The sequence below is a fragment of the Ammodytes marinus genome, assembly GCF_949987685.1.
Source record: "Ammodytes marinus genome assembly, chromosome: 13".
NCBI classification, from domain to species: domain Eukaryota; kingdom Metazoa; phylum Chordata; class Actinopteri; order Uranoscopiformes; family Ammodytidae; genus Ammodytes; species Ammodytes marinus.
Genome location: NC_137217.1, coordinates 6,506,536 through 6,527,741, shown reverse-complemented (window position 1 = coordinate 6,527,741; position 21,206 = coordinate 6,506,536). Strand labels below are relative to the sequence as shown.

The 21,206-nt window shown below is 43.5% G+C and overlaps 1 protein-coding gene across 2 annotated transcripts in view; it reads left to right on the top strand.

Annotated features, from left to right (window-relative positions):
- The window catches only part of vps13b (vacuolar protein sorting 13 homolog B), a 379,499-nt gene extending 358,390 nt beyond the window's left edge, over positions 1–21,109 (top strand). For both annotated transcript variants that reach the window (XM_080038971.1, XM_080038972.1), the window contains exons 53-68: positions 2,046–2,237; positions 2,978–3,124; positions 4,982–5,274; positions 5,958–6,085; positions 6,181–6,377; positions 7,826–7,944; positions 8,692–9,163; positions 9,885–10,049; positions 10,550–10,778; positions 13,033–13,209; positions 13,670–13,840; positions 15,322–15,495; positions 17,276–17,378; positions 19,369–19,537; positions 19,633–19,713; positions 20,176–21,109. In XM_080038971.1, coding sequence (XP_079895097.1) covers positions 2,046–2,237; positions 2,978–3,124; positions 4,982–5,274; positions 5,958–6,085; positions 6,181–6,377; positions 7,826–7,944; positions 8,692–9,163; positions 9,885–10,049; positions 10,550–10,778; positions 13,033–13,209; positions 13,670–13,840; positions 15,322–15,495; positions 17,276–17,378; positions 19,369–19,537; positions 19,633–19,713; positions 20,176–20,424 — 3,066 coding nt within the window. In that variant the 3' untranslated portion in view covers positions 20,425–21,109. The remainder of the gene's footprint in view (positions 1–2,045; positions 2,238–2,977; positions 3,125–4,981; positions 5,275–5,957; positions 6,086–6,180; positions 6,378–7,825; positions 7,945–8,691; positions 9,164–9,884; positions 10,050–10,549; positions 10,779–13,032; positions 13,210–13,669; positions 13,841–15,321; positions 15,496–17,275; positions 17,379–19,368; positions 19,538–19,632; positions 19,714–20,175) is intronic.
- Positions 21,110–21,206: the final 97 nt, after the last annotated feature.

Here is a 21,206-nt window from a genome sequence, read left to right as displayed (position 1 = left end):
CGTTCAAAAGTTTCCCATCAGGTCAAAAGTTTAGTATTGTCAAAAGTACTATGGCAGTAAAAGTAATTCTGATTCTGAAAGACATTAATAGACTGTATTCTTTCCAGATTTTTGTCACCGTATGCAACGAGTGTATGACTTCCTATTGCGTTGAAATTACACTGTCTTTAGATCCAGTCCTTTTTGTGGCTTGACAGCCTTCATTATGAAATCAGCCCCTTTCCCTCATTGCAGTCCTGACTAATAAGCCCAAAACCTGAGATCATTCACCAGAGCTGCATTACAACAATATTCTCTGCTCAAGTCTTTATCAGCGGCCAAGCTCTGTCACCGTATACTGTAAGGCCGCATGTCTTCTCTCTCTGGCTGCTGAGATCACAAGAAGTGGTCCGCAGATGGTTTTTCCCCCTGTGGAACCTAACACACACACACACACACACACACACACACACACACACACACACACACACACACACACACACACACACACACACACACACATAGTTCTCTGCCACTAATCCAGTGCTAAGCGGTAAGGCAGCGTATCAAAGAACAAGTGCTGACACGGTTCAGCAGAAAGAAACAAAATAAAAAGTTGTAAATGTGTAATGGCCAGCGAAGCAGAAACAAATAAAGCATTGTCTCCATAGCACCCTGTTATTTATCAGGACAAATTTGGTCTCCAGTGTGTGACTCTCTCCCAGTCCATCGGTTTATGTGAGAAAGCTGTCGTTTGATCGGCGCTCTGAGCCGCACAGCCAGATGGACAATCTAGAGTGTCACTCAAGCATCTGTCCAGCACATTAATAATGTTCTCCTGACAAAGCCAACAGTAATGGAGGTTATATACAACGCTGTGCCTGGGAAACACTACGCAGAGAGCATGGACACTGTCAGGAATATTGTGCTGAGTTGTGGTTTCGATACAGCCACAGTTGACCTTAGCATGTAACCGTTTCCAAAATGCAATCAAATACAGTCAATTTACACAAACATACTACATGCGTGTATAAACAAGTTCCCTCCCTGACCCTGACTCTGTTTTTATTTTTTTGTATGGTGTATTCCCAAAACAGTGAAAGTACAGTGGTGGCAGGCAATGGTTATAAGAAGGTAAAGCTCCTGGAACCTAAGAAGCTGCAATATATAGAAGGTTACTGCAACCTGTAACCATTGACTTTTGACCTCCAAATCTATTCAGTTTAATTTTGAGTCAGTTGACATTCGTGCAAACTTTGCAAATCGAAGAAAATCCCTCAAAGCGTTCTTGAGATATATTGCGCTCACAAGAATGGCCAGGATGGACAGACTTAGGTCGTGTTCACACCCTATAGTCCATTTCTTTGATGTGCACCAGTTGAAGGCAGATACATTGTTTCTTTTTTTAGATGGTTCGGTTCCCGTTCACGTAAAGGACTCTATTGTAAACAAAAGTCACGTGCATGGAAATGCTGTCACAGTTTTGGCGAGTCAAAATACACATCGTTCGCAATTTCTACCATCACCTACATCACAGAGCATCAGTCCGTTATGTTCATGCTTAATGTGGAGCGCATATTGTAACAGCCAGAATCTATTAAATGTAGTGCTACTCACCTCTGTCAGCGTCAGACAACGTTACAATAGCAGCAGACAGTAGCGGGCAGAGAATATTGGCGTATGCTCTGACAACGTGCGCTAAATAACTTAATAACACGTTGTGCATAAATGAAAGACATTATGCAAAGTACGGCTAACTGATGCTAAATACTCGCTTCCTGTGATTAGTGAGGATGGGATTCACACCAGAGATGACCCGCTCCAGAGTTCACTTGCTAACGGACAGAGAGACCACCTCTTTCAAGTGGAGCAGAGTCTGGTTGTTTAGTGCGCACCAGTCTCGGACTGCGTTCAAACCAACCCAAATGAACCGCACCAAGGGCTTAAATGCTCCAGGGTTCCTTTCAATCGCACTAAACAAAGCTGGTGTGAAAGACTGACAGTGCTTTGAGCCGATTCATTTTCCTCCTTATTCTTGGTCTTCACACTGCCCTCTTGTCATCCAGGAGGCCTTCCAGATAGGGATCTACTGGGCCCACACCAACACAGTCCACAAGTCCACAGCCCTGAAGCTTGTCCATGACCTGACCTCCCCTCGATGGAAGGAGGGCTCCAGCTCCGACTCTGTGCTGACCCTGGACGAGGAGGGTTACGTAGAGGCCGACATCACACTGGGAGCCTTGCCTGGCAAACAGAAGGTGAGGGCGAGACAATGGTCAAGCTTTTGAACGCAGTCAACAACACTGCTCATTTAAATGTCACTGAATTACAAGAGCTTTATTTTTGACAAGGAAAGTGAAGTAATTTATGGAATCCTCAGGGGGGGAGTCCGCAATTACAGAGTGGTTTTCAGTTGTTTTCTATACATAAGCAGCTTTTCCACAGCAGCAAGCAGAGTTGTAGACTTGTAGTCTACCTTAAAGTATAATCTGAAAAAAATCATTCAATAAACCAGATGTCATAAACTTTAAAGGTCAGCAGCATGTCGTTAGGAACAATGAAATGTTTTGTAATACAATGCAATATAATGTACTTTACTGTAAACCTTTAAAACGGACGGTATCGGAGTGATTTGTTTTTTTTCTTTAAACAGTTTTTTTTCCTGACAGCAATTCTGGAGAATGCTTGTAGGCAAAATAACTCTTTGTCAAAATGGGCTATGTTGCTAGTGGGCCGCCTTTATTTATATGCCAGTTTACGGATCCTAGGCTGTGTATTTACAGCTCGTACACAATACGTACAGGTGGTAGCGGATCGTGAGGAGATATTCACTGGTTTTGACAAAGTGATTTTCACTACAAGCTCAAATCACGGCCTCCGTCTTTAATTACTGCAACAACTTAATTAGCTGTGGATCTCACCACCTGAGACCGAAATAACTGTTTCTTTTTTAATCATTTAAAGCTGTAAACCTGGTGTCTGTTGTTCCCCTGTGTAGCTGTGTCAGTTCTGCGTGTCATCGGTGGTGAGACATGGCATCCAGATCCTACAGATTGAGGACAGGACCATCCTGGTTAACAACACTCCTTACACCATCCAGTACAGGCCTCTGCTCACCAACCATGCACTGGCAGCTGATGACCAGGTACTGTGCACACTGTGAATGCTCTCATAAACAACACACGCTCTAGTCTCTCAGTGCATTGCTGAGGTGTGTTTCTGAATCACACTTCTTTTTCAAAGCACCACGAACGCAAGCATGCAAGTGAGTGAAACCACAGCACAGTGACTCAAAGGGACATTTCACAAGAGTAAAGTGGAATGCTTCTTTGACTTAATTAAATCATGTAAATAATACCAACTGTGGTTCTTTTGATTACCTGTTCAAACATAAAAATGACAAATAGAGAATTTATTTGGTGATTTAGTCGTCCTGTATTCAAACAAAGAACTGTTTGTGCTGGCATTGTGCAAGAACACAAGAGAAGTTTCAGGCTATAAGAGGCTAAAATGAATGTTTCACAACACCTGCCACGTCTCTTGAGTTCCACCAGCTTTAATGTTTGCTCTAGCTCTCTCTTTGAAACAGTGAAATAGTTTAAATCCTGGGCAAACAGCTTCAAATCCACACTGCTGCCTCATAACCATAAGGTGTGTGTGTGTGTGTGTGTGTGTGTGTGTGTGTGTGTGTGTGTGTGTGTGTGTGTGTATTTATGTGTGTGTGTGTGTGTGTGTGTGTGTGTGTGTGTGTGTGTGTGTGTGTGTGTGTGTGTGTGTGTGCGCGTGCGTGTGTGTGCACGTGTCTCTGCAACATGTCTGTCCTGTCCTGCTAGAGTTTTTGAAGCTTCACACATACGGTATATTCCCTGTGCACATTACTCACACACATCCACCCCGTGCCCTACCACACACACACACATTGCTCGCATCTCGTAAGCCATTTTCCATCAGATCATGTTGCTCCCCCCCCCCTCTCTCTCTCTCACCATGTGGCAATGGCACTTCATAGGGACATTAGACAAACACCCAGAATTGGATGCAGGTTTCCCTCGCTCGCTTTCATCTGCTGCCTGTCCCCAAAGAGAGCAACAATGAAGTGATGTCATTTAACGAGCCTTCAGATCCTCTTAAAGAAGGATGGCAGAGCTTGCCAGTCGCCACTAATTGACTGAAAAACCTTTCGAAAAAAAAAGAGCTTAAAAAAACTAAATAGCGGGCGATGGGCTTAACAATAACACAGACCACAAACAAGGCTAGGAATGCCTTTCTAGTTGGTCTATTCATCATGCTTAGTGCCTAATCCCTGCAGTCCTCAACTACTCACTGCTCCCTGGCTGCTGGTCCAGCGCAGCAGGGCTTCCTCTGCTACCAATTACCAGCTAAGCTCAGTGGTAGAAAGAAGAGAGTACAATAACAATGTGGTTTTGCCATGTATCTTTTGTTGTAATCACTTGCATCTTCTGGCTCTCTGTATTCATTTTCTTCTTGGCCTTCATGTCCCATCTCCAAATCCTCTGCTGACATGACTTTTGTCCACTTCCCCTCCTTTTTTCCCCCTCATCAGTTCTCCTTTAATGTCCTACGTGGAGCTTTTAAATGTCTATAAAACATTCAGTTTTTTTCCTTTGATGATCATTAATGAGCTGTAACCACATAGGAGACCATCAGAGAAAGGAATGCTATTTTCATATAGTTATTATTAATGCCTTTTTTCACGGGTCCGATCTTCCGGGAATTTAGACAAAACGATTTACAGCAGGCAGTACTAGATCAAAGTTTAGTCTGCTTCACTATCGTCATATTACCAATATTAATCTTGCATAGTCAGTCACATATAATACATGACATCATTGTGATACATACTCTGGTCTCTGTCTTACTGGCTTCCTAAAAAAATGCTTGGTGTCTGTAACACACTACCGCTTTTTTCTCCAAAGGGTGATGCAAGGAAAACTCCCCGTAGCCACTTAAACTCCATCTTTTGGTCTCCTCTTCCTCCCAGGCCCTTGAGATACCAGAGACAGCTGTGTTTAGCCTGGCTCCTTCTGAAGACTCATCGTTTGCCAAACCGTGCTCTGTGCCATGCTGGGACCTCCTAACCCAAACCAGCGTCCAGGGAGCGGTGGAGTTCCCTCTGCCAGTCAGACACATGCTCTTCAGCTCCTGTCCCAGGCCCGATGGTGGAGCTGGATCTACAGCCTGGAGCCTGCCCGCTCCCATCCGTCCAGACTTCCCCAGGCTGAGTGTGTGTGTTCCCAGGGAAGCGCTGGATTCTGGGGGTGGCCTGAGCAGCAGGTGGGTGAAGCAGAACATTTGTGGGGCTTTTCTGCTGGCTGTGACAGTCCATTTAAGAAGCAGGGCAGCGAAACCCCGGGCTGGCACTGGACATAAAGAGGGGGAGGTATACTGTTGCTGGTGGTCACAGCTTGTTAAATACTGCTGATGAAGCAAATAGGAGAAATGCCCCTCAACATTTCCAATGGCTGTGTCTCTGCTTGTCTTGTGCGATATATCCCTCTCACCCTATCTACTACACCTTAAATACTTTCTTTCTAGTTTTCTTTACCTGTGACTTTTTGTATTCATTTTAAACCCTGATAAAAAACAATTTCATCCTCCTGGTCACAAAAACACACGGCCATGCCATGGTCCATGCAGTATATAGACCAATAAGCGTCATCATATTTCCCTTCAGAAATATGTGCTTTTCTTCTGGAGGCCTTCTTAGCTCTTATTTTATGTTTGTAAATAAAAAGTGCACACACACATGAGTGACAGTGTGTGTAAATGCCTGGCTTCAGTTAGGGCTCTGCCCATGGATGCGCCTCATCATAAGTGGGAATAGCAGTAAAGTGACGTTTGACATGTTTGTGTGTGTGCGTGTGCGTGTGCTCTTATCTGTGTGTGGTTAGGAGGGGTTGGGATACGAGCTGTCACTCTGTGGACAGTTTATTTATGCTTGTATTTGTGTTTTGCAGAGGCATCGTACTGACATACCAGCAGCACCTCGGGGTGACATACATCACCCTGAATGAGGACCGCTCCCCTCGCATGCTGATCCACAACCAGTGTCCCATCCCTCTGCTGCTGAAGGAAAATGTCAAAGGTAAACGCAAATCCATGGATCATATACACTCATCCCCTATATTATACATCTACTACTTCTACTATGTGTGTAGTAATTCCTCTCTTCTTTAACAGAAACCCCCAGGACTGAGGTGTACTGTCGTCCTCTGCCAGCCAACGTCTCCCTGCACCATGAGCTCTACCACCACTTCTCCACTTTCCCAGAGTGCAGGCAGAAAGACACACTGCCCACGCTGCTGTTAAAAACCACCTCAGACCACAGCTCCAGTGACTGGACCCAGCCCATAGACATCAACAGCCCCGGCACTCAGGTAAAGCCTTGCATTGATAGTTGTTTCAATTAACTGACTCATAACATACAGGTGCATGACGATTCACCTTTAACTCGGTCTTAATATTTTCCCATAACTAGCTTTATATTTGTAAAGGAGAATCGAAAATTCCCTCTGTATGACAATATACTCTATCTCATATTTGGTATTTAAAAAATAATAGCCATGTCTTGCATGGCTTCACTGGTACTTGAATGCTTTTTGTCCAATATAATCACATTTCCCCTATTTATTTTGCAGCGTGTTCACAAATTGTGCAGTGTGTGTGTGTGAGAGAGTGTGGGAATGCCCACTGGGGTTAAGTGGCTAGCCAGACAGTATTTTTTCTTGAGTCAGGGTATAGTAGGGATAGGTTAGCCGGCTGCTATCGGGAGCACTGTGTGTAATGTTTGGTGTTGTGTCTAGCCGGCTGCAGGTTGGGGTTGAGGTTGAGGGCGTGTATCTCTAGTTACTATGAGGTCTGACTGTGACCTCAGTGGTAGAGGTGAGAGGCCAGAGGTCAGACTTGTTATGACTGCTCAGTGGAGCGATCAGCAGGCACTCTGCTTCCTTCAGTCACAACCTGGAGCACTGGAGGTTAAAGTCACACACATGTACGCTCTCAAACACACACTTAAGTAGAACACAGAGCTGAGCTAGGTAGGAATGGGTGAGGTGTATTCAAAGACACAACAAGGAATTTTTAAATGCTTATGAAAGAGTCTCATTTGGCCTCTGATGATCTTTAATGACCTGTAACAACAACAGACCAAACCATCAGTGAAAAAAAATGCTATTTTTGTAAAGTTATTGTTAATGCCTTGCTCGAGTACAATCCCTTGCCAAGTCAGACGTAACGATTCACGGCAGGCGGACCAGAAAAGCTTGTTTCCTTAACAGTCAAAATCAAAATTTACTTCACCATCTCCATATTAACATTATTAATCGGGGGGCGCCTTTAGCTCAGTCGGTAAGGCGTCCCCCTCCCGGGCCGGGCCCAGCAGCAGACCCGGGTTCGATTCCCTCCCGCGGTCGTTCTCTGCATGTCACTCCCCTCTCTGCCCCATTTCACCTCTGTCTCTCTGCACTATCAATAAAGCATAAAAATGCCCAAGAAATATCTTAAAAAAAAAAAAAAACACTATTAATCTGATATAGTCACTTTATGACCATGCATCCTTGCGGTCTCTCTTTCCCTCGCTTCCTAAACAAATGCATGCCCCGCTGGCACACTCTACCAAAGATTTTATGGACAGCAGGTGCTGGTGTCGTAAAAACACTACCACTTTTATCCAAATGCCCCTAGAATCAACACAACTGAAAGTTCCTCGTCGTGACTTTACAGTGTAAATGATAGACTGTATATGAAGGAAAATGAGTATTTGCATGCAGTGTTTCCATGTGGATTCATCCATCTCATCCCAGCTGTGTATTGTGTTGTTGCTCAGGTGGTGTTCCTCCAAGGCTTTGGCTGTCTCTACATAGAGGTGGAGTATGAGCGAGGCACCCTGGTTGTGTCTCTGGCACCAGAGGGCAGCGTGGACACTGTAATCAGCCAGCACAGCAGGTATGTGTGTGCACAGGCAGAGGCTTTTATTGTTCTTTAATGCTCCCTGCATATTTGAACCATGACCAGTCACTCATGCATGCCGTTCTTCCTAACTTCAAGGTATCTGCCCCGCGTGCCTTTTTTATTGTGTTCTCTACAAATTGCTTTGAGATTGTTCTTAGCAGCAGTGTTTTCACAAAGCAGCTGTTACCAGACTCCAAATGTGAATGAACAGCATCATTTTCACCACAGGAGGGCAATAAAACTTCTGCTGTTGTCACGAGTCAAATGAGTACAGTAGAACATGCTATTACAGCTTTCTTCCATTACATCAACACATAGCTGCGCTGTCATGTATTTGGCAAAACAGGAAATGAACATAATCACACATTAGCTCAATGTAAACAAATTGCATCATTGGGTTAACTTCATTAATGTGCTCAGTCAGTGGAAGATTCAAGAAACATCATCTGCACAAGATGAATGAGTTTGTTTTTCTTTGTCCTCTATGAATCATCTGAATCGCAAAACACCTACATAGTTAGGATTTAAAGGGGACATAATATTTAAAAACCTTGTGCACACGTATTTGGTGTCCCTACCAGCCCACACTGGCTGAAAATAGACAACCCTGTCAGTTGTTAGGCTGTGTAGGTCAGAAAATGTGTGAATTTGCAGCACCATGTTCAAATAAGTTGCTGATTGTGATGTAACTCTCTGCAGCTCATTAGCATATGACTTATTTCACCTTGTGTCCTGTGTCAGGTGTCCCGAGCTGTCCTTCAGAGTCCTGCTGAGTGAGGCCAGTGTGGTGCTGAGTGATGACATCACCAGTCCCTCTGGTTCAGTGGAGCTGCTCAGACTCACATTGACCAAGCTGCTGCTCAGCCTGGCTCCAGCCTCCTCCCTCATGCCCTCAGAGCTGACTCCACCCTCCCCTCTCATGCCCCCAGAGCTGGCTACAGCCCAAACATCCATCTCCTGTCTGATGCCCGGTGCCTCTCTGATGGAGATCTACTGCTCCAACCTGCAGGTGGACAACCAGCTTTATAACAGAGCCAGCTTCCACTTCCCCGTGCTGCTGTGCCAGGACCAGAGGGTTGGGTCTGAGGCCGGGGATCCGTGGAGCAGCGAGATCAACCCCACACAGTCTACTGAAGCCCTGGAGCACTTCAAACGCTCCTGTTTCCTGCAGCTGAAGGTGGCGCTGGCTGGGGACAGACGCACCGTGGAGGAGGTTGGGTTTAATAACAGCTTAAAATGGTGTTATTTTTATATTCTTTGTTACAGTAGACTACTGCTGTTTATTGCATAACCGCGAGCACACGCTTTTTTGTATCCTTGTTTGGATTGATTTTTGAACAGATTACATCACTTTCCACCTAGAGATCTTCCCTCCATCTCTACTACCCACCACTAAACAACTGAGCCATCCATAGAGATAACAGCCTGTTCTGGTTCACAATAATGTTAGGAAAAAAATATGTATACAATAACAACAGACAACACACCAAAAAAATATAAATTGTCCCTTGTTAGGTGGAACATTTAAGGACATAGGTTGTCAGGTCTTGTATCCCATATTTTACAAAATATATGACTTTAATGTGTAATTGTATGTCATTATTTAAATGGCTATGCATGAAGAAAGATCATTAATCCAGAGGTTCACAGATGGACAATGAACACTTATTCTATGTCTAGCAACAAGACATTAAACACGCATTAGGCACCGGCAGAGGTTAACCAATGTTCTTTCATGTATCATAAGGGTTACAGTATTGGGAATAAGACCCAGGATCCATATCTCTGGGCATAGAGGGTTGCCTTTATGGATGATGATGTAAACTGTCTAAGGAGCAAACTTCTGCTACCAAATGTGCTGCTGGTACATCCAGTGTAACTCCTGCAGTCACATACAGTAGAGCTGATAGCCGCTCTGTGTGGTTTCTCCTCAGGTCACCTTCCAGATCCAGCCTGCCAGAGTCTACCTGGAAGACACCTTTGTCTACTACATTAAGACCTTGTTCCACACATACATCCCTGACAGTGCCATGGCCTCAGCCACAGCACATAACAGGAGGAGTGGAGAGCACGGAGCAGCCCCCGTGCTACCTGAACAGGTGAACTATTCACAATGTAATGTTCCGACTTAGGTGCTGACAAAGCCAAGTGAATTTTGGTTTGTCACTGGATTCTCATCATATTATAATGGTACCATTATGGTACTTTGAGCTAGTGCCAGGCATACAAGAAACAGCATGCAACCTTATACTTATCAGCATGTAGTATGCATATGTTGGAGTAGTAATCAACTGATAAATAAACATTTCTATTTCTGTAAAAAAAAAAAAAAAAAATTGAAATAATTCCAACAGTGTACTCCACAGTTCATAACTGACCTTCATGTTATCATCTCATGCCTAAATAATTGTTCTGATGATAGTCACCTGCTGTGGAATTTATTTCTAATGATTATTGCATAATAATTCTGCCATTAATACGTGGTCTCATTAGGCAAACATATGCTTTTTACCACAATACAGTATATATTGTATCATTAGTATTACTTTTTGGTCATTTCTCTCTTAGTTCAATAGTAAAACTATCATATTTCTTTTAGGTGCTCCAGTCGATGCAGGCGTTGGTCCACCCTGTGCGGCTGCAGAGGCTGATCATCCAGCCTGTCAACCTGTTGGTCAGCATCCACGCCTCTCTGAAGCTGTACATAGCTTCAGACCACACCCCCCTCTCCTTCTCTCTGTTTGAGAGGGGGCCACTGTGCACCACAGCCAGGCAGCTAGTCCACGCGCTGGCCATGCACTATGCAGCGGGAGCCCTCTTCAGAGCCGGTAAGAAGAAACAACTCGTATTCACCCACTGCCACATCATTCACACCATACAGCAAACAGTCCTTCAAGCCCGCTGCATACACACACACACACAAGGCCTATAATGTTGCACACTTCAGGCAAGACACTGCAGGGGAATAGGTCAATATTTTTGTCATCATGAAAATTTGCCAGTTGATTATTTACAATTAAAACAAATCCTTCTGTAATAACCTTATGAATACTGCTTAGAATAAGTATAGGAAGAGAATTTTGGTACAGGGTATAGAAAAAACCCAAGGTTCAGATTATGGCCAAATAAAGATGGTTGTATAAGAGAAATATACAGACACAAACAGACTAGGTTTGGTCAAATAAATACCTAAATGTGCATTTTGGACCTTTTTATTCAAAACTAGTATGAAAGAAGACATGATACATATGGAAAAACCTGAAAAAAAACATTTTCTTGGCCTGCAGTGTCTCCCCTTCATTTTTATGCACTCAGGCTTTGTCAAATATGGACAGACGTAAAAGAGGATGTGCACTCAAGTGAGAAGTTCCACTATTTCTTCTCACTAAGTCTAGAGTTGAGCGTTAAAAAGTTATTGCACCCATGGGCTCCCATCGCTTCAGGGCAGACAGTGCAGTAAAACTGTACAGTTACAGGAAGCACAATCTGAATGGCTGCAGACTGGGGAAAGATTTAGATTGTCTCTTTGTCATTTTTGACTTTTTAATCCTAAGGTTTTGACTGATGCCTCGTGAATGGCCACCAGGTCTGAGAGTGACTTATCAGGCCCTATAAAAGTCCCTGTTCCCTGTCTAGTCAGAACGTCCACACATGTTGTGCTTTAACCCAGTCATTGTTCACATCAGAAATCACCTTCTTGGACGGACACTTCCTTCCTAGCTGTCTCTCGTTAGAGCCCTCATTTCTGCTCGTATTTCAGCATGTCACCTCACCGCGTCCTCCTCTTCCCCGAGTCATCATGGAGCGAGGGGCAGCGGGAAGCATTGCATTCTGGGACAGATTAATAGTAGGATGTACGGTACTACGATCTCAGATTGACCCAAAGGCATAAATCCAGGCCCATACACATGCAAAGACTTACGGACATATGGATATTAAAAGGCATACACTCCAGTGTGTGTGTGTGTGTGTGTGCGTGCGTGCGTGTGTGTGTGTGTGCGTGCGCGCGTGCGTGTGTGTGTGTTTCAAAAGCATGACTCAGCCCTGTAAACATCAGCTCCTGTCAGGACTTTATGCTCTACCAAAACCACAACTGGGAGAGCATGTGAAGCAGAAACGAGCGCTGGGCCCCACCGGAGCTGGTTTCCTACCATTAGAGTCCATCACTCAAGTGCAAATTGACGGCAGAATAAGAGCAGAGCGCGGTCTGGCGTCCTGAGAAATGGCTATTTGATTTCCGTGATGCAGTTGTCAGGGCATAAATATCAATGAGCCATGCCATCTGAAGGGGACTCTAGGGTTGAATGAGAGAGGTGAGATAGTAGGAGGCCGTAAATCGTACCATGGCACATGTATGATTTCATGCAGGAGTGTGTATGCACGTGTGTGTGTATGTGTGTGGTTGGGAAGCTGAGTAGAATTCTAATAGAATTAACAAATTGCTAAACATATAATGAGGATGTAAGAGCAATTTGTGATTAAGTGTTTAGTTTGGGAGACTCTCCCACTCTGAACTGCTTTTGGCAAGTAGAGGATAGTTAAAGTGAAGTTTACTCAAGGGGCTTGTATGTGAAATCGCCCTCATGAGAACAGGTGTTCCAGATGGATTTTGCGCTGAATACAACTTATTTAGCCTTGATGTGGAATTATTCAGTATGTTCTGCGTTGTGTGTATTGGAACAGCATTGTGAGTCACTCCACAAACAAATACAGCTCAGGTTTGTTTACTTAAACTTGTAACTTTGGGTGTGTCAGAGAAGTGAACATTTTCTAAGGTATATTCATATAACTGAATAAACAAACTTTCCTCGCAGGAAAATGTGATCCCTTCAACACTGTTTGAAGAAATACATGTAGAGATAATATGTTAGGTAAACTAACAGGCTCTGAAAATGTAAACAAATACCCCTCCTCTGAAGCTACATAGTGCACCTTTAACTATTGACTTCCTGTCAGTTTTCTTTCTTTTTTTCAAAGCTAAACTGAAAAAGCAATGTTTCTCCCGTAAATTTCTGACGATGAATTTATAAATGACATGAGATTGATTGTAATAATGAATGGAGTGTTATGTGTCGGTCTCAGGTTGGGTGGTGGGCTCTCTGGAGATCCTGGGCAGTCCTGCCAGCCTGGTGCGGAGCATCGGTAACGGTGTGTCAGACTTCTTCAGGCTGCCGTACGAGGGTCTGACCCGCGGCCCTGGAGCCTTCGTCAGCGGGGTCCACAGAGGGACCACCTCCTTCGTCAAACATATCTCTAAAGGTAAACACAGGAGTTCATAGTGTTTGTGCTTATTTCACACCACAAAAAAAGTCAAACTTTTTTGCACATCTGTATTTTTTTGTGACTAAAAATATAGTGTAAGAGCTTACTTTGTAGGTCCAATACAGCACATACGTTATCTGATGAACACTGTTTCCCCTTGTCAAACATGCCTGACAGCACATCAATCATCGTTATCCTTGGCTAAATTTAAAATTGTAATTAGTGTATAACTACATTTGTTTCAGTCCCCACTGTCAAAGTATTTTTTTTTCTAAGAAATGTAATTGAGCCTCCCAAAAAAAATATTTTTAACACAATATATAATATTTTTTTTCACACAATGTCCCTCTTTTAAACTTGGAATGCTTCTTCATTTAAGGCTCCATAATGACCCTCTACACTACCACTCCACTTATTGGCAGCATTCATAATGTAACTGCAACCTATCTGTGTTTAGGCACGCTGACATCAATCACCAACTTAGCTACAAGCCTGGCCCGGAACATGGACCGTCTGTCCCTGGATGAAGAGCACTACACCAGGCAGGAGGAGTGGAGACGCCAGCTACCAGAGAGCCTGGGGGACGGGCTGAGGCAGGGGCTGTCACGACTAGGCATTAGCCTGCTAGGTATGTGTGGATACACACGTGTGGATACACACACACACACACACACACACACACACACACACACACACACACTCAAAAATAGACTAAAATGCCATCTTTTTTTGCAAGTCATATTCTTAATTACACAAAATAAACAGTGTTAGATATGACTGCAGACCTCAATACTATTTTGTTTTCAGTCACACAAGGGAGAAAGTTATCCAGATTTTTTGGAATCATTAAAGGTTACAATCACATTGTTGACATTAGAGCAAAACATATCTATACAAGTAAATGAATGTCACAAAATACTGTTGTTGGCTAAATCTAAATATGATTTTTGAATTTTTATGATCAAGCCCAACACAAGATCTTTGTTCACTTAGGATCAGGTCACTCGATACGTATGTGAACCTGTTCTGCCCACGCACATTGTATCTGCCGTCCACTGGGCTTGACTCAAAGAAGTGAACACACTGTGAGAGTGAGCAGTGGAGACAGCACAGCAGGGACTCAATAAACACCCAGAGAGCTGTAAACCTCCAGTCAAATCTGAGTCAGAGACGCACAGAGCATATCGTCATTTAAAGCAAACAGCTGCTCGTATCTCCTAGGTTACAACAGAAGATAGACGGTCCATCACAACATCTGTCAACATCATCTGTGTTATACATGTGTGTTTGTCGTCAACAAACAGATCGACTCCGTTGTCAAATCCTATTTCTTCCAGCTTTATAACATCCAAAAATAAAACATTCCTCTCCATAAAGGACCTTAAGACCATAACAAATGACCTGGCTACCTCTCTGGACTATGACAATTCCTTCTGGGTATTAGCCAGTCATCCCTCTACTGTTGTACAGCTGGTCCAGAATGCTGTGGCCAGATTAATAACTGCTACCAAGGAAGAGGAACTATCTGCATTGGCTAGCAGTCAAATACAGGATTGATTGTAAAGATGCATTGATTGTTTTTAAAGCTCTTCATGCTCTTAAGAACATACATGAACTCATCTGCCCTCTCTCAAACCTAGAACACGCCGTTCAGCTCCTAAAGGGCAATCAAGCTTTCTCTGTAGCCGGCCCAAAAGTTTGGAACAATCTACCTCCTAAAATTAACTGTGTTTTTTTCATTAGCATTTGAGAGTCCATAAGGTTTGCGTCCCTCTTTTGGCTCTCAAGTCCCTCTTTAAATCTGTCAGCTCCCTGCTCCTTCTTTTCTATTTATGCTTTTACCTCACTCACATTGCGCTATTTTAGGCTGACCCTTTATGTTATAAATGAATGGCCAGATATCACCTGTAGGGCAAAAGCCATGTCTGAAACTCTGTCCCATTCATGATACTTTGGATTCTGTAAGTCAACCTTGATTTGCTATGGCTAACTAATGTTTTATTTGTCCACAAAAGATGTTGTGAATATTGTTTCTTGTCATTTTAAGTCTTTCTATTTTTCAATAGCGAGAAATAATCAAGAAGGACCACTACGTGTGTGTTGTTTCAGGAGCAATAGCCGGCATCGTGGACCAGCCGATGCAGAACTTCCAGAGCTGGGAGCTGCAGAGCTCCGCTGGTAGCAAGGCCCAGGGGATCATCTCTGGAGTGGGGAAAGGCATTGTGGGGGTTTTCACCAAGCCAATCGGAGGAGCAGCTGAACTGGTGTCACAGACTGGATACGGTGAGTTCAGGACGGTCAAAGATAAAGAGAGATGTGGGAAGCGTTATTATATTTTTTCCCTCTGAAGGCAGTTTCAGAAGATTTAAAAACATATATTTTGGGTCAAATTAAGAGGTGACCATTTTAGCCTGATGAGATGAGTCTATTATTAATGAAGCCCCCTTGCCTTTCCTGTGGTCCAACAAAAACAACAGGGAAAATGTTTTGTTGCTTTGTTTATTTGATATACATTTACAAATGAATGAAAACTGTCCCCCATAGAGATGCACACCTTTAACGTGCTCAACAGACCAGCGCATTATGGCTGCCACACAGCAGTAAACTGGAGTGTAAAGAGGCATTGGGCCATGCAGCACAGTCTCAAGTTTAACACCACTCAACAAGTCCAGTAGCTCTTATGTACAACTTTCCAAGGAGCCTGAGGCAACAACAGTCTAATAAACACTTGTATGAATTACAGTTAGTGTGTGAGGAAAATCATAAATCCGTCAATGATGGACAATCTCTGGTCGTGGCTGGAGCCAGGAGCCCAGTGTTTATTAGGCCAGGCCTTCAGTGGAAGGAGAGCCTGCTGAAAGACCCTCTGACCCACACACTCATATGCTTAATGATTCATACCCAAAGACTTGTATATGCAGGCAGGCAGGAAATGTCTTAGTGTTTTACTGGGGCTAGAAGATCAGCCTGGCGAGACTAGCATGATCTAGTGAGCTTCAATTTTCGTATCTCTCCCACTCATCAGTCTGGACTTTCTCCTATCTCTGTGGGGAGGAGCCGGTCCAAAAATGGCTGGGGCCAATCAGGGCCTGCGATCAGACCAAATGTTTGTCCCATATAGTGGAAGGCAGCACCTGATTAGTTGAGTCGTCAACCCAGCCTCCAGTCAGGCCGGGCCCTCCCCACGTTCTGTTTGTTAGTGAAAGTGAATGGTAGAAGATAAGGGTGGGTTAGCATGTTGGTGCTAACAGTTGTTGGCTACAGAACATAAACTACCAATGAGGTTAGCAGGTTCATATAAGAGCAATGACTCTCTGCGGCGTGGCTCTGATCTACCTGTGTCTCTGAGCTCAGCAGTACACAAACAATCATGCAAATACACAAGGATGCTCCTGCATGCAAGCAAAGGCCCTCAGCCTGACCTCAACCTACTGGTTCTATATGTAGATCAACAGCATCCATTTGTGTCATAGTTCTGCAACACTTCATCCCATCTTATGAAACACATGGATGTACCTACACACACACACACACACACACACACTTAAAGACACCCACTCAGGGTTGAGCAGCATTGCAAAGTACAACTGCAGTGACATCATTAATGGATGTCTCTGTGTTCTTTATGGCTGTTTTAACTACTTGATGACTTCACTGGGCCGCTGGTTCTGCCGCCCTGCTGACAGCTAGAGTGGGATGAGGGATGAACACTAACCCCACACACACACACATACACACACACTCTCACACACACACACACACACACACAGGGGTTATGAACTCAGACATGAGCACATAGAGCCATCCTGACAATGTGTTGTTTGTTTTACTTGTTTTGACCAGAGTAATACATGTACATTGGTCTAATGCACACTCAAGTACCTAGAGAAACGGCCCTTTTCCATCACATGTCTTTTATTTTATTGTATCAGCTGGTAGTAAGACTTAAGTGAGACTGGCACCAGTCTGCCTTGTCAATGTAAATGCTCATTGTATGTATAAATGCTTCTTCATGATGCACTAATCCCAATATTCATGTTTGTCTGTGTGTCTCCTGTCACAGGGATCCTTCACGGAGCCGGACTGTGGCAGCTTCCTAAACAACTGCACCGGCCTGCAGAGGAGAAGTCTGCCCAGGCCCCAAACAGCCACCTGAAATATGTCTGGTATGACCCCTTGAGCTATACCTTATATCCCCGCTCCTCCTTAAGCTCTTTGTCCAGCCATTCGTTAGAAGTGGGACATGTGTTCTCGCCTTTGCTTTTCTTGGACTCTGTCCAGGATACGCTGTTCTTTTTCTCCCTCTTAGCTCTCATCATTTTTGCTGTCTTGTTTAAAACAAAAAAAATCCATGGAAGGGGTTCATTACCCACACACACACACACACACCCTCTCCCCCTGTGAGTCTAGAAAGATGTTTGACCTTGATCCCCACACATGGTAGCCAGCCTGCCCTCCCTTGTTCTCATCCAGCCATGTTAAAAGGTTTTTACAAGAACTCTGCCAAAGCCGCCAGCTAGAAATTGTTCTTGTTGTTTAACTGTGAGTCTATCCAGAGATGTATCCCTGACTGTGCCATCGGACGGAGGGGGAACACCAGTGTTTGTGTGTTGGAATAGTTTGGAGAGACTCGGTTAACAAAAGGCTGCATGTTGTGCCAAGCAGGTTACCTCTGGGTCCCATGTCAAAAAATGATGTTTGGCTTGAAGCGCAGCCGTATCGACAACACTGCATCAGATTTAAGTATTTCAAAGATTCCAGCACGCTCTCTCTCGGTGGAACATTTAATATTATCGTAAAAATATACGAGAGGCCTCTGTCTCCAGAAGGTTATCAGGAGTTGTAGGAAAAGCCCTTTTATAATGAATTTTCCACAATTTAGTTTGGTTTCCATAGCTATCAAACATTTATTTCTTACAGTGTGTAAGTCAGTGTGCACTGTCAACTGCCACGAGGAAAAAAAGGCCAACTTCTAGATACAATATTTCTTTAGGGCATTCCACTTTAGCTGTCATCACCCCGAAGAGTTAGCCGTATGTTGTGCTAATGTTGAGCAAGATGAAAAAAAAGATGATAAAAATATATGAACGCTGAGATAATGCTCCCCAGTGCTTTCATTCATGCTGCATTGCTGTCAAACTGCTTTCCATCAGGCGTCCATCAATTATTTTTACTACTGCAGGTAGCCCCAGACACTTGCGGGGTCAGACTGTTTGCGCAGAGTAACACTGAACAGAGCTAAACTGTCCCTACTGTGGCTGCTGCAACATCTGCTCTGCAATTGGAGCACCTGCCTTCCAAAGTAAACACGCTGTCAGAGAAACATGACTGAAGACTTCAGTCCCCACACACACACACACACACACACACACTTTTCCCTATCGGACATGCGTGTAACAGGAACCGCACTGAGAAAAATGTAAATTACAGGATGTATGCAGACACGCTCGTTCTGTTTGTGTGTGTTGAGGTCGGTCGGGCACTTTTTGGGGGTCTCTTGTTTATAGGCAAAGTTTATATCTTGAAGTGAGGAGGCCTGCCATAATTTGTGTGTGTAGGTATGTATAAATCTACGCTCACATGGGAAGTACTGTGTGTGTGGTTAGTACCTATAGAAAAATGACTGTGTTGATGTAGCATAAAGTTACAAATAGAGATCCACAATTTTTCAGTTCCAGATTTCGATATCTGGGTTTTGGATACTGATACTGACCAATATATCATAATTATTATAAAACATTTTGTTGGTAGTGATATTATGTGTAAGGTCATAAAAGCTTGAGCAACTCAGCAATTCCAATTAATATAAAGAGCAATTGCTTTAATATAGTCAAACCTATTTAATTGAAATGCTTTGACTGGTGTCAATACAGAGGTAGATCAGAACTTGTTTGATTACAATTAAATCATTTTGAACGAGTGCCATAGCATGTAGCTATGGTCATATCGGACCATTGTCTGATATAAGCAATATCGGACCTGATACCAATAGTGGATCGGATTGGTCCCATCTCTCATTTCAAAGGCCTTATTTTCAGGATTTGAGCGTGTGTAAAGTTATTTTCATTTTCTCTAAATAAACAGCTCAATGTGTAACTTAATATGACTTGTTTATAAAAGCCAGCCCTCCTTCTCTGCTCTCCTGTCCCTGAACAGGAAGATGCTCCAGTCTCTGGGGCGTCCTGAGCTGCACATGGCCCTGCAGGTCACCATAGTGAGTGGGTCAGGACAGGAGCACGCTGGCTGTCTGCTCCTCACCTCAGAGGTGCTGTTTGTGGTCAGCCTCAGTGAGGACACCCAGCAGCAGGCCTTCCCCATCACAGAGGTAGACGCACAGAATGAAACCCATCTCCTGTAACAGTCAGAAGAGTCTCTGTGTAGACGGTGAAGTGAATGTGAAACCTTGTGCGTCCCCTGCAGGTGGAGTGTGAGCAGGAGCCAGGCCAGCAGGGTCAGCTCAGCCTCACCTTACAGCAGCAGACAGTAGCCAGCGACACAGAGGTGAGAGCACTGCAGCTGTTCAGGGTCACGTGGAAATGAAGCCATATAGATTGACTTTCCAAATATGTTTTATTGAGCATTAAAGTTACAAGTTTTCCAAATATTACACAAAAAAAGCTTAAGTACAAGGAGTTGATTTTATACACTGCTTTGATGCAGAATGTCAATATAGCATGTGCCACAAACACAGTAAAAGGAGTTAGCTGCTGCAGTATTTTCCTGACATTAATCCTTACTTTTTCAAGTTATTTATAAAAGTTAGTAGGACAGCAGTAGTAGTAGTAATATGCGGTTTCATGTATTTCCTACTACATGACTAGACTACTTTCTGTCTGAAAATGTATAATGCTGCTGCTGTGAGTGGTTGGATAGACATGAAGGTATGTGATTGGTGAGCACCTACAGTAGTTGTGCCTTCATTATGCACAGTGTATTGTTAACCGTCCATCTGTCCCCCTCCAGGGTGAGGGTGTGCGTGGGCGTCTGTCAGAGCAGCAGTACAAGCGCCTGGTGGACTATGTGATGCGCTCCTCTCAGTTCCTCTCCCCGTCCACTGCCTCTCTCCAGCAGCAGCCCGCTGTCACGCTCGCAGAGCCACCGTCATCCGTCACCAAGTCCTACCGCTACCTGGTGGACCCCGCATTCGCCAAAGTCTTTGTAAGCAAGTTCACCATGGTAAAGAATAAAGCCTTACGCATAGGATTCCACTAATTTATTAATGATGATGTGGTCATGCTGGGGAAAACAAGTGACTTATTGTTCCAATGTAAAATGAAGCCTTAAATCTTGGGATACACTGTATGTGCGCTCTGAAAAGATAACTACCCATATATGCAAAACATCGGTTGAGGTAAAATTAGAATTTCTTCTATTAAAGTTATTCCACCTGCTCATCCACGCCTAAGGGATAGAGAGAGATCTTTGAAATATGTATTTTTTACTGATACTACAAACTCAATACATTTCAGTGAACACTAAAACAAATGAACAGTGTGTTCTCTTTCAACGTTAAATCAGGGCTCATTCAGTCTCCAGTGTTCCACAGTAGAAATACACAGTAGACAACTCAGATCTGTTACTATTCTATCAACAGTCTGTAATGTTTCACTCTGCAGGAGAAGTTCTGGGTGTTTACATTCTCCATGTGGTTACTATGTCTCATGCCAATGTTAAGTGCAATATTATATACGTGTGGATGGACACTAGAGATACTTGCTGTCAACCAAAATATTTTTTATAGCTGATGTAACATGTTTGATAAGTACACTGTTCTTTGTAACCTTATGTCGATGCCAACCCCTCATGAAGCAATAACTGTTGTTATTGCTGCCTTTTGTATACTGTTTGTATGATTGAAGTCTAATGCCTTTAATGTATATGTATAATATATGAATAGAGAAACATTTTAATAAAAACTAAGAATTATGATGTGCTTTTTTATAATTGTTTGTACATTAGAAACAAATCAATTTGAATACACACTTTGTAGTATG